Here is a 13,251-nt window from a genome sequence, read left to right on the forward strand (position 1 = left end):
CTCCCTGTGGCGTCCACTGGTGACTGCTACTGCGATTACTACTCAATCCCACTTACCGACAGATTGGCGGAACTTCTGCAGCACTTAAAAATACTTTCTATCTACTCAATCTAGACACCTATCACTCAAGAATGTTTAACCGACTCATGGGAGATGGGTTCTTTTTTATTGTTGTTGTATGGTTTGCCAATAGCAATAACTTTACTGCCGGATTGTATTCTGATGACCAAGGGGCATGTTGGCTTGTTTGTAGACTCTTGTCTTGAAAACCAATAAAAGAAATCTAAACCTAAAAATACTTGCTATCTTTAAGGGCCGGTTATGGGACAACAGTTGTGATACAATCTTTCCTTACATATGACGTCACCACCCCAAGGACACCAGTCTCCACCACTGCAATATGAAGATGGATCTTCTCTCCTCCCTGGTCCTCTTCGTCCCTCCTCCAATTCTACTCTCTAGTGTTCTTGCTTGTAATGGTAGATTTGGCAGCATGCAGGGGTTGGGTTTTCAACAGTTCCTTGATTAGATTAGGCATTTTTTAATGGTGATGGGACATATTTGGGATCGTCAAGAGGTAAGAAATATTTGTATTAGTGTCTCATCAAATATAACATATATTTCTGAAAACATGTGTCATGTGTTAGGCTTGGAAAAATTAGCTGAAGTGTGTAGGACTCGTACTTCTGAAGCTTTGCTCTTAATAAAGTATTGGGCCGCACTACTAACAGCTCTAATAGGTACTGCTGAGCAACACAGGTTCTCTGATGCTCTCTGCAAAATGTAGGCCCTACTTTGGTCGCAGCAGTAGCAGCACTACTGTGAGATTTTCCAGTGACTGTTCAGGACTGAGTCCCATAAAAGCAGTTCATAAGTCTGCAACATTCCTGAATAGATCTGGACTGCAACAGCTCTCCTCTTTAATTTGTAGACTACTCTGTTTGAAAGAATGAACGGCTATCCGGCAGATAGGCTCCAAACAGCAGCGTACAGGCGCTGCAGCAGACCAGAACCTCCAGTGGTCTCGAAGATTAATCAGAACACTACAAACACCAACATAAGGACAGGTCTTAGCCCAATAGCAAAAGTCAGGGGAAAGCTCCTTGTATTTCTTCATCAGGGAAGAGGAATACCTGGGCATCAGTTTTATGGGTCATGAAACTTCATAGAAGCTTCCCTACTTCCCAAGAGAAGACAGGAAAGAATTCCACTCTCATTCTTTGAGCAGGCAATTGAGCATGTGAGTCCAGCAATACCTATGGTGATGTGTTGCAAGCTCTTTGGTATGTCTTGTAGAATGGTTTCTCTTTGTTAATCACCACCTGGAGGGATTGCTTCTAGATTACAGGGCTTCACCCCCAGAGAAGTGTTTATGTGTTTGCAATGTCTAAATAAAGTATAGAAATCTGTCCTCTCTGAACACTATAATGACAACTGAAATGTTTTTATTGGTGTTTATGCAATAGAACATCACACAATATATACGTACATGCCGAGCAGTATATATGTCACAGCATATTTTGTGGAAAGAATCAAAATACCACAGTACAAATCTGCAGAAAACAAAGATTTAGCAGTTCAGGCTTTTATATTTATTAATTTTGTCTAGAGAGGTGGGTCTAAACGGTTCCTAATCTGCTCCAAAACTCCTGGAGGAGCTGAGCTCTGCCACTCAGATCTTCGTCAAGCTTTTCACTTGGCACCCCATGGCAGTTCGACATTCCCCCATCACTGCCCATTCCCAACATTTCCTACCATTTTTCAAAATTCGGGCCAGTTGGCTGTATCCTGTATATAGAAATACGCCTTTCAGCCAAAAGTATATACATCACTATAAATCTATACCGCAATGTTAGTTTTTGGGGTTTGGATGCAGCTCCAAAATAGTAATAATAATAATAATCCACATTTGTAAAGCGCACAATCATCCGTAAGGGTCTCTAGGTGCTAGGGGCCATCTGGAAGATTAAGCAAGCTATTGCCTAGAGTCACATGCTGCTGGGCTAATCTGCCGCCGTTGCCGGGGATCGAACCGTGATCCCCAGATTCCGGAGTCAGTCGCCCTAGCCACGGCGCCAAACCTCTCCCGGTGCCACAGTGAGCATTATACTACGTCTCCCTTGGTTCTACATGTCTTCTCCACTACTGCATCCCAATACTCTGCCACCACCTGGCAACTCTAGATAACATATATCCAGTTTTCTCATGCATAACTACACCTGGGCATGTGCTCGGTTTCTGTGGATATACGTTATACATAAATTAAATGCATGTCGTACACCCTATGAGGATATTTCCACTGTGTGAGTTTGAATCGCTCGTACATTCCATGGGGTAGGCAAACATTACAGCATTCCGTATCAGTTAGGGGGTTCTTTATCTCTTCATCCCATTGATCATGGTGCTCAGTTCCAATTGAAAATGTAACTCTGATATGGCGTTTGGAGATTTCATTTCAAAATTCAGCTTTTGCTTTGTGCTGTGCATGGATAAGCTACCAGCAGACTCAACAGTCTAAGTCACCCTGGCGATGACTACAGGCTGTGAAAAATGGTAATAAAGTGGTAAAGGCGAGAGAGCGGGATATATATATATATATATATATATATATATATATCCGTTCGAACTCCCACCTGCCGGCACTAGCCGCCAGACACACAACGTAGGAACAGACCACAGCAACGCTCCAGATTTCTTCAAGGTAAGTTTATTGCTCCACAGTCACCAGCATGACGCGTTTCGGCTACAACAAGGTAGCCTTGATCACATGACATTAGGAACCAATGCTTGTGTTTAAATAAGGTGCAAATGCAGATTGGTGCAACGTCAGCAACATTAAACATAGAAGACATACTCATATTATAACTCCGAATCGAAAATAAATAGAACATTTATACGAACTTGTTTAAAATTACAAAATTCATCTATATACACAGTGTAAAGTTCTTATATCTTAAGGGTATATCGGAGACAATATTTACATATATTACAATTGTAGAACACGTCTTCCCATAAAGTGCTGAATGCAATAGTAGATCTATAACCTCAATCTGCTAAAAGTGCTAGTGCTAAAATCGATTATTTGAACAAGTGCAAATGTGCAAAACAACTAGTGCAATTCCTAAAAAAACATTCAGGAAATATCAAAGTACAGAAAGCAGTGGGGATGGCACGTGAACCCCTATTAGGAGGGTTACATGACAAAACACCGGATACATATGCACCCAAACAGTGGAGAATACGTGCACATAGAAAACATTATGGCGTAGTGCCATAGTTCTTTCATTATATACTTTTGTAAGAGAAATTTGCCCTTCGAGGTGTGGCTGAATCCATATCTCAACTATACGGACGATCAAAGGTCATAGATCGTAGCCACCTAAACCCATAAATAGATGCTGATGGATGGGTAACCGACCTTACAACAATACAGACTGTTGGAGTACAACCGACAAGTTAATTATTTCGCGTCGGTGTATCTGTTAGAACAAAATAGAAACCCTGCTGTTCCTCAATATTTACAACCAGGAGATTCAAGATACTATGCTGTGTATTAGCTGTTCATAAAAAGCAATGAAGATCCTCTCCTGTGTTCATCCCGTTTGGGATCCTAGTGTCTAACAGTAAGATATACTTACTCTCCAATTGTCTGAGGGTTTTCTCCCTATTTCCTCCCCTGATGTTTTTAGGTACCGCATCTATGATATAATATTTCAGGCCATTTAGGTTCTTGTTATGGATTAATTCAAAATGGCGAGCCACCGGATAATTTGCATCGGAATTTACAATGGCTCTGGGGTGCTGTAGGATACGGTTAAAGGCCTGGAGTTTAGTGCTTCCAACGTACTTGAGTCCACAAGTACATTGGAGCACATAAACCGCATAATCAGTACGGCGGGTAAAGTGGTTTCTTATTTTAATGGGTTTGGGATCAAAAGCAGAATGGAATTTGCTGGTGTTTATCCCAAACTTGCATGCTCTGCACGAGATGCATTTGAAGAAGCCGCACTTATCTGATAACCAATTGGTTTTCTGAATCACCTCTGGGCTAGATCTAACAAGGGCATCCCTCATTGAGGGGGCCCGTTTGAATACAATAGAGGGTTCATCTGGAATCAAAGAAGCTAAACTGATGTCCGTTTTAAGTAATGGCGAATGTTTCTTTAGTATCCCTCTCACTTTCTTCTCCTCACCATTGAATGTGGTAATTAAACTGATATCATTACTGGAGTTTCTTTCTTCACACACAATATTGGATTGTGGAGAGTCGATGGAAATGGCGGCTAGGTACTCTTCTCTATTCAATTCATTAGCCCTGTTTCTAGCTTCTTGCAGTAGTAGGGGCTGATAGCCTCGGTTTAAAAATCTAGTGAAAGCCTCATTCTGACACTGCTCCAAATCCCTCTTAGAACTGCATATCCTCCGCATCCTCAAGAATTCCCCATACAGGATACATCTAATGAGGTGGTGAGGATGTGAGCTGCTGGCGTGTAATATGGCATTTTCAGCAGTAACTTTTCTATGGAGGCGCGTCTGTACTGTATCCTCAAGAATGTAGATTTCTACATCTAGGAATTGGATTTTCAGACTACTTATCTGGGAGGTAAATTTTAAATTCAGAGTATTGTCATTGATTCTATTCACAAATTCCATTGCAGTTTCCATCGACCCATTCCAGATCATGCAAATATCATCAATGAAACGCCAATAGTGCGAAATACAATCAGGGAATAAGCTAGCGATGATATCCATGAGGACATGTTCCTCCCACCACCCCACATGTAAACATGCGTAGGTGGGGGAGAAACATGCCCCCATAGCCACACCCCTCAATTGTTGGAAAATCTCTTTGTTGAACAGGAAATAATTGTTGTTCAAACATATCTCTAGCATTCTGAGTAACATAGTGGTATGTTGACTATACCTGATGTTCCGTTTTCCCAAATAAAATTTAACAGCCTTCAATCCATCTGCATGAGAGATACTAGTATACAGGGAGTTGATATCTAGTGCTATCAATACAGATCCCTTAACCCACTCAACTCCATTAATTTTAGAGAGAGTGCCCAGTATCCCTAATGTAGGAAGGTAAAGCTTCCACAAATTCATGCAAGAAGTGATCCACATATCTGGAGATGGATTGCAATAAGCTACCCTGGGCCGAGATGATAGAACGCCCAGGGACCAGTTGAACTTGCTTGTGGATCTTAGGGATCAAATAAAAGTAGGGTGTAACAGGGAAATCGTTTTTCAAAAATGCATGTTCATCTTTACTCAACAAGCTTTCACGTTTCCATTGATTTAGCTCTTTATGAACCATGTCCTTAAGATTTCTGATGTCATTGAAGCTACTCAGTCTATAACACGTGGAATCATTGAGATGTTTAGCTGCCTCCTCTAAATTCAGTTTTCGGGGCCAAATGACTGTATTGCCTCCCTTGTCTGCTTTGTTTATTATCAGGTTAGAGTTGCTTCTTAATCAGATTGTTATACTGTTTTCCCATATATCTGATTCTTTTAGTTCTACATGAGATTGAATACTGCAAACCTTTTAAATCCTCAAACCACAATGTCACAAAATGCATCGATTTTGTCTTTAGGCATTATAGGACAGAAAGTTGAGGATGGCTTGAACTGCGTTGTACATGGACGATTCATTGAAATTCCCATATTCGATAGGATTTCTTGAGTGGTACCAGTTGCAAAATCCTCATCACGTGCTAGTTCATGTGCAACTCTAAGAGCTTTAGTATCTTTAATTTGAAACACATTAGAGGGCTGAGAATTGTCAATGATGTCAGTTGCCCGGACTTGAGCATTAGATAATTTGAAATGTTTCCTCAATTTTAATTTCCGGATAAACTTAAAAACATCCACACGTGTTTGGACATAATTGAAGGAATTTTTTGGGCAATAGGAGAGCCCCAAAGAAAGGAGCTGCATCTCAGCAATTGAAAGCGTGGTATCCGAAAGGTTGATTACCGTGTTGTTGTCAGCACACATGGTATTTGTACTAGCCGGCGCCCCTTATTCATCTTCGCATTCTGATTTTCATATTCAGTTGGATGTGTAGTGGGAGTCACCAGGTTAGTTACCATGTTTTCTTCCCCTTCCCTCTGCCTCTCTTTACGTAGCCTCTGCCTCCTGAGTTTCCTCCTTGCACTGCGTTTTTTGTTGATTGATCTTCGTTTAATTTCCGCTGTTGTCGTGTTAGCGGTCGCAATGTCTTGAATCTGTCCTCTACGAGAAAGCCCAGCTCTTCAGAGGGTGTATACTTCGTGGGTACTGCTCCTGAATTAGATATTCCAGCTGCTCCATCATCAGATTCGCAGCTACTTGTGGCTGAACTTAACTCATTTTCTGTTGGTTCCACAGCAAAATTACCGTCGATTGAGAGATCTACATTTTTAGGTATCATGGCTTGTCGCTCAGCATTGTCAAATTTACGCGCAAACGTAAAAATTCTCCCGGTCTCATAATCTGTTTTATCGCGCGCAAATTTGAATTGTTTTCTCATGCTGATGGTTTCTTGATGCTTCACAAGTCTAATATCAATTTCATTTCTGTATTTTTTAATGAAATCTTGGTTCACCTCCTTGTCCAAATCTTTATTCAGTTCATCAATTTCCTTCAAAACTTCATTACGGTCAATTTCCGCATATTTAATCAAAAGGCACACCATGTTCATAGAGGCGTCAAGATTTCCTGTGGCCCATTCTTGCAACATAAGAGGGTTTGGGTTCTCGAAAGATGGCACTATGAGAACCCTTAAACCCCTTGGCACTCGACCCACCTCTTTGTATTTTTCCAGAGAGCGTTTTTCCCACCATTTGGTGGTCTCAGTTCGTAACAATTTCTCCAGTTTTTTTAATTTACTTTTTAAATCCAGAGCCACATTTCCTGGTTTCGCCATGTTGTTGTTAGTTTTGGGTGCCGGTAAATTAACAAACATGGCATCTGCCAATGCTTCCCGGTTCCGTAAAGCCTCTGCTGGGTTTGACATTATGTCGGAACACAAAACTACTACCACAGCTAAGTTCTATGTATTGTCACAGAGCTTAGTCAGAGTCACTGTAAAAGGCGTTGAAATCCCTTCTCCCGCTAAATTGGTATTCAGAAAGTTCACAGTGAATGCCAAACGCTGGCTTACCCTCAAGGTCACTGTGGCACTTCTTCGTCGTCCTCCGACTCCTCCGAAACGCCGGCCAAGAACCTCCGGTATTACCAGCGATGGATTAAACGTGAAACCAAAGCGGGGGGCTGCATGCTCAATCACTCCTTCCGGGTCAATTGTTGTTTCGCTTCCGCGTTCGACCGCATAGCACAGCAGCCCTGAAACGAAGGGAGGGTCTGTAAAGGCGGCAACGGCCGTCAACGGCCCAAAAGTTATCCGTTCGAACTCCCACCTGCCGGCACTGGCCGCCGGACACACAACGTAGGAACAGACCACAGCAACGCTCCAGATTTCTTCAAGGTAAGTTTATATATATATATATATATATATATATATATAAAGATGGTAAGTAACCCTTTCGAGCGGACAGTTACTTTTTAGCTCACCGTTCCCAGTGTCAGCCATTTGGCCAGTCAATGTCAGGTCTGTCGTATGCTGACATTATTCATCAAGAAGGGTACTGAATTTAATATTAAATAAGACATCAAGGGCCTGAGCCCCATTCAGGAGGCCTAAAACCGCAGCAGAGGTCAAATCGCCAAGTTCAAATAGCAAAACAACTTTGAGAACACCTTAAGAAGATGCTATTTCTTAATTTGACCATTATTAGACACAAGGGATTTGAAATGCATGCATTTTTTAGATTGGCCTCTTGGATTTAAAAGATTACTTGCGAAGCTTGAAGTGATAACCCACTGGTAGGAATCTTGGAGCAGAGCTAGGTTACAACAGCTTTTAACTGTCAAGAGGACAGAGTTCCTCAGTTCTGCTATGAAGGAAAATGCACATTCCCACTTAGGAGGGGACATCATCGCAAATTATGAAATACTTCAAGGAGCCAATGGAGTGGCCAGCTCCATATATAATCCACACAAATTAACTGGACTAATTCTTTGATAGGCAGCGTGTGGACTGTGGCCAACGAAGGAACCGTGTTGGCTCACATTTACTCACGTGAGTAGGTTGACTTTAGCATTCTACATGTGTTGCTGCATTATCAAGAGGGCCTAAGGATTTCTTAAGTAAAATCTAGCGCAATAGTCCTAAAAAGTAGAGGTAGCAGATCTACAGATAATCCTCCACAGAATAAGATAAATGTTGGCTTTGAACAGTAATATACTTAGGGATGGCTGCGGTGAAAAGCTTACCTTACAATAGGCAATTTAGTAAATGGAACAGGAGGTAAAGTTAATCCATCGGGAAGTGTGATAACCTCCATGGTACCAGGACATTTTGACGTATAACTTTCCAAACTTTGAGTCACATCTTTCTTTTCTAAAGCAAAATGGAAATAAAGAAAAAATTAACAAAGAGCACAATTCTGTGAGCTGTACAAAAATAGGGTGACTTACTTGGAAATCAATATGTTACATACAGAAGCATCCAAAAGACATTTGGGCTAATTGAACAGATGGGAAAGTAATAGAAAAAAAGTCGCTTTTAAATTTTTTATTTGAACTCAATCTCAACAAGCACATGTGCTTTCCATTAAAGGGCTCAACCAATAACTAAACAACAAATGAGAACACCATAATAATTCTTCCCTCCTACCCCCCAAAAAAAGAACCTCCACTACTTGACTCATGATCGTCAATCAGCCTGTGCTGAACTGTGAGCTGGATGTGTTGGGGAGAGGGAGTAATTTATTCTCCCCCACCCTATCACTCGGTAAAATCCTGATTACGAAAACAAGGGTGCATATCTACCGAGTGTAGGTTTCTGGCAATAAAATACCTGCCTCTCAGCATTTTTGGGAATCCCCAGAGATCCCAATGAGCGGGCCCAGAAATCTACACAAGTCATTAGTTTTCCAGTCATTTCTTTAATGTGCTGTTACATATTTAATTTTCTTCAACTTTTTCCGATCAACCCCAAAAAGAGGCCAATAAACAATCTTATCCTCCCATCTTCATTCTCTCCCATTGTTTCTGTTCCACCCTCACGCTCTTTCCCTTTCCACGTACCAAGGATCTTAGTATCATTTTCAGGTCTAGGATGTGACCGGAGTCGTCCATATTCACCACCAACACAGAAGCCAACAGAAGGATACAGTTACTCAACATCCGAAAAATCTGATTTCAAATCTCCTTTCAGATGCCAAATCCTTTAACAAACCGGTAGTGAATAAAGTACACAAACTTTGTAGTTTGCTAGTCGTTTCCTACAGTACCCCCCTCTTTACGCCCTTCATAATAATAATTAATTTCATGACACACATTGTATTCAATTGCCCTAGACACATAATGACCTCTGCCTAGCAGCACCACAGCAACTGTCTAGCTACACTTTTTTCTACTGATCTTCAAGGCAGTCAATGCTACTTCGCTTTTAAGTTTTTACAAAACTTTTTCCTGATACATACGATCATGCAAGCCTCAAAGAGCACTCATACCAATTCAGTTCTATTAACTTACTCGGATCTCTCTTCTGGAACGTAGATCTAGCATAACGAGTCCACCCCCTTCACCGCATCTATGATAGCATTCAAAGTTGACTTCCTCCAATAGGAGGATCTGTTCAGCAGACAGTCCACTCTTTCATGCCTTTCCCATGCCTGTCTAACCGGATACCTGACCCACCCAGGAAACATGAATATGTAATGTAGAATCATTTTCTGTTTGTTATGTCTGCGTTACCATATAGCTAGTCAGCAGAACGCATCATCATAACTCTAGCCACAAGGCTTAAATATTCATATGCTGCAGCCCGTGATCTATACATCTGAAATTCTCTTGTTCAACAATACATGCAAATACATACTGAGCCAGCAGAAGCCCAGTGTGTTTTCAAGTCAGAATGTCTGACGTCCTGGGGTTCACGACCAGGATCCATGAAATACTAGGGAACTCTCCATTACTGGATGTCTCTGGGCACTATTAACCAAGATTCAGCTAGATATGGAAAACTCTATCCCCAAAAAGAAACAAATCATTTTCATGCTGCACTCTGGAATCTCTGGAAAACATATTTACCCCAAGCCCCCGAACTGCACCATTTTCCTGGAATGTCCCACATATAGCAATCTGGAGGCTGCACTACTGTCAAATAAAGCCCTGCTCAAGGATTGCCTTGGCACACCCATGTTCAGCCGCCCTCCCTTCCAATGTGCAATGAAGGGCCTAGCTCTTCAACCAAGATCTCAGATTGTTGATGTCTTTGAATTTGGAAAACTATTCCTTAGCTACCTCTACCTCTATAAGAAAAAAAACTACCACTCAGATAAGATGCCATTAGTGAAGGCTTATGCTGTACTTTATTAGAAAATAAAAGTATGTCACCCTCGATTGAAGACGAGTGTCTAGAGAAATAATTTGCTTCACGCAAGGGTCTTAAAATTTTCCCCAAGAGTTGTTAGATTGTTTAAGGGTAATCAAATCATTTGTTTCTTGTTTCAAAATTCCAAGACTACAGCTCCTTAACACCATTTTCTCAGCCAATTTTTGTCTCTAAGAAGCATTTTCAGACTAACTGTTGCTACTCAATAACGTAGATGCAACTTTGTAACAAGCATGCTATGTTTGTTGATTAGTTTTCTCTTTTTCAACCTTTCTTTAATGTTTCTGGTTATTTTCCTGTCAAAACAGTATTCTTAGTAATTAATAAGGTGTGACCTAAACACTACCTTGACCTCTTACCTTCCTACGGTGGAACCTCTCCCCACTGCATGCTGCAAGATTTTAATAATTTGGTTTTCTTGGATTCCTAACAAAACATCAAGATTTACAATTTTGAGCTATCTTTAAAAGTTTCTAATGTTGATGTCTACTTGCATTAGGCAGCGTATGCGGCACTTGTACTCTTGGAATACGGGACTTCCTGGAATAAGTGCAGGCATTCAAATGGTCCTAGACGTCTCCATTGAAGATGCCTCTAGGAACTTTATTGTCTTTTATCTAGGATCCCGAATCAATATTGCTATTTTATGCCCTTGTACGGCTATAATCCATAATATCCCTATAATGGCATAAGAATCAGATCCATATTTAAGTAAATAGCCCTTGCAGTCCAAAGCACGGCAGAAGCCACTTCCTTGGATTCCTAGAAAGCACAACGAGTTCTTTCAACACACCAAACCTCCAGCAACCTGGGAAATCCCCACTTGCTTTTGTTTTGATTTGTCATTAAACTCCTGCGAACACTAAAGGAACAGTCAGGTCTTAGTGACATCTTTATTGACGTCTTATGTCCAAACCTTACGTCAAACTCGGCACCTTTCAGGTATAAATATACCAACGTTGCCTTAAGCAAACACACGGTGGTGGTTTTGGAGCCGAGCAGCTATCTACTTGCCCGAGAGCCCAGCTGATGCGAGAGCCCACGGACGCTGCCCCTCCTCTTTGACGCACTGAGAGAGACGCTGTCTTTTCTCCTGCCGAGAAATCCAGCTCCGGTGTTCTCAGCCGCCTTCGCGGGCTGCTGGGATATCGAGTCCTGAAAGAGAGATACCAGACACCTGCATTCTATTACCCAGGTACGGAGCAGACTAAATCCTTAAAGAGAATTCTTGAGTCATATTCTTGGCAAAACCAACTTAACTTAAACTGCTACTTACTTACTCCTTCCCACATATTAGGCTTAGGTCAGGTACACCGTGGTAGGCGTATTTAGAAGCACCAGTTAGTCAATGTATATATGTATGTATATATTTTATCCATTTTAAAGTATCTTATGACTAAGAAACCATATCAATGCTTTTACAGTATTATATCATAATACTCTTTTTACTGTACGCACTTTACTTTACATTAAGTATTGCAATTATGACAATTCATTTCTCTTGCATGAGAAAGAAGACTGCTCAATAAATTATACCTTTTTATTGAAAACGCCCATCTCTCTTTTCTCTGCACTCTGGTGAAACTAAGTACGCACATTTGACTGAGTGAAATAGCTGTCTATTGTTTTCACACGACTCTAGAGATACACTCTTATTCTGAGGGAGCAAAGTTGTCATGTTATATGGTTGTCGGAAGCTAATCCCTTCTTGTCTATCCAGGGAGGTTAAACTCCTCCTCGTTTATTCGAGAAAGTTTCTAGTGACCTCTGAGCTAGCTGGCAAACCTTAAGTCTAATATAGTCAGCAGAGACCTAGTCGACCTCAGTCCTACGTCTACACTGCTGAATATATTATTCCAATGCGCAGAGCCTATTGGGAATATAGGAACTACACTACAACTTGTTTGAAATCAATGAGGCTCAGGGAAAGGAGAGAGGGACAATTTTCTTCTAAATTAAGAACTGCTGATAGCGCAACTAGAACAGACTCTGAAGTTGATCCATGAATGTGATTTTCTTGGATCCTTTCTTCCTTTTTGAGTGGCTGGGTCAGTTTTAGGTCCCATTAATTTCACCCAGCAAAGGGCTGAGCTATAAGACCCAATTAGGACAGCTCCAGCGGGGTCTGCCGAGTTTCCTTTTGAGCTTGTACACCGGTCCAGTGAGCATTTGGCAACAGGTCTTTTCCATCAACTGAAGCACTTGTCTTTGCAAATTCACAAATGAACTGACAAGCATGTCAATCAAATGATTGTAGCAAATCGTCTAATTCTGACAATGCTTAAACTTGTGAGACAGTAATGGTAGAAGATGTTTCTTATACCTCTTCCCTTCCCTAAGACTGAGTGATTTTATCCAATTAGGAATAAAGATTTGGATGGAACCACCACTTCTGTATCCTTCACTGTGAAGAAAACCTTTCTTGATATTACCACTGCACACTTTTAGGATGTACGGGTAACCTCAGTCTCCTGTCCCTTCTTTGAATTAGTTTATTACTGCAGCAGCTCGGCCATCCGGCCACCTTTCTTAAATTCCCACTCACCTCTTTAAGGACTTGCACACAAGGTTGTGTCTTCCTTTGACTGCTCTTTAAATCCACCAGCCGGGATGGCCCAGGATTTTATCTGGATACAGCATTCCCAAAATTCAAAGCATCTTACCTAGCATAGATGGCATCTGAAGCAAGGAGATCTAGAAACCTGCTCTCAAACCACTTTGCCTTGGTATCTCTTTTCTTCAAAGTCTGGTGTTTAATGGAGCACCTAAACATCCTTTCACTCTATGCCACTGCTTTTATT

The 13,251-nt window shown here is 41.2% G+C and overlaps 1 protein-coding gene across 1 annotated transcript in view; it reads right to left on the reverse strand.

Annotated features, from left to right (window-relative positions):
• TRAPPC9 (trafficking protein particle complex subunit 9) overlaps positions 1 to 13,251 on the reverse strand; it is a 2,581,727-nt gene that overhangs the window by 2,128,673 nt on the left and 439,803 nt on the right. Inside the window, exon 10 of the mRNA XM_086966259.1 lies at positions 8,323 to 8,449. Within this exon, the coding sequence (XP_086822385.1) occupies positions 8,323 to 8,449 (127 nt within the window). The remainder of the gene's footprint in view (positions 1 to 8,322; positions 8,450 to 13,251) is intronic.

This window comes from Lissotriton vulgaris, chromosome 4_1, assembly GCF_964263255.1.
Source record: "Lissotriton vulgaris chromosome 4_1, aLisVul1.2, whole genome shotgun sequence".
NCBI classification, from domain to species: Eukaryota; Metazoa; Chordata; class Amphibia; order Caudata; family Salamandridae; genus Lissotriton; species Lissotriton vulgaris.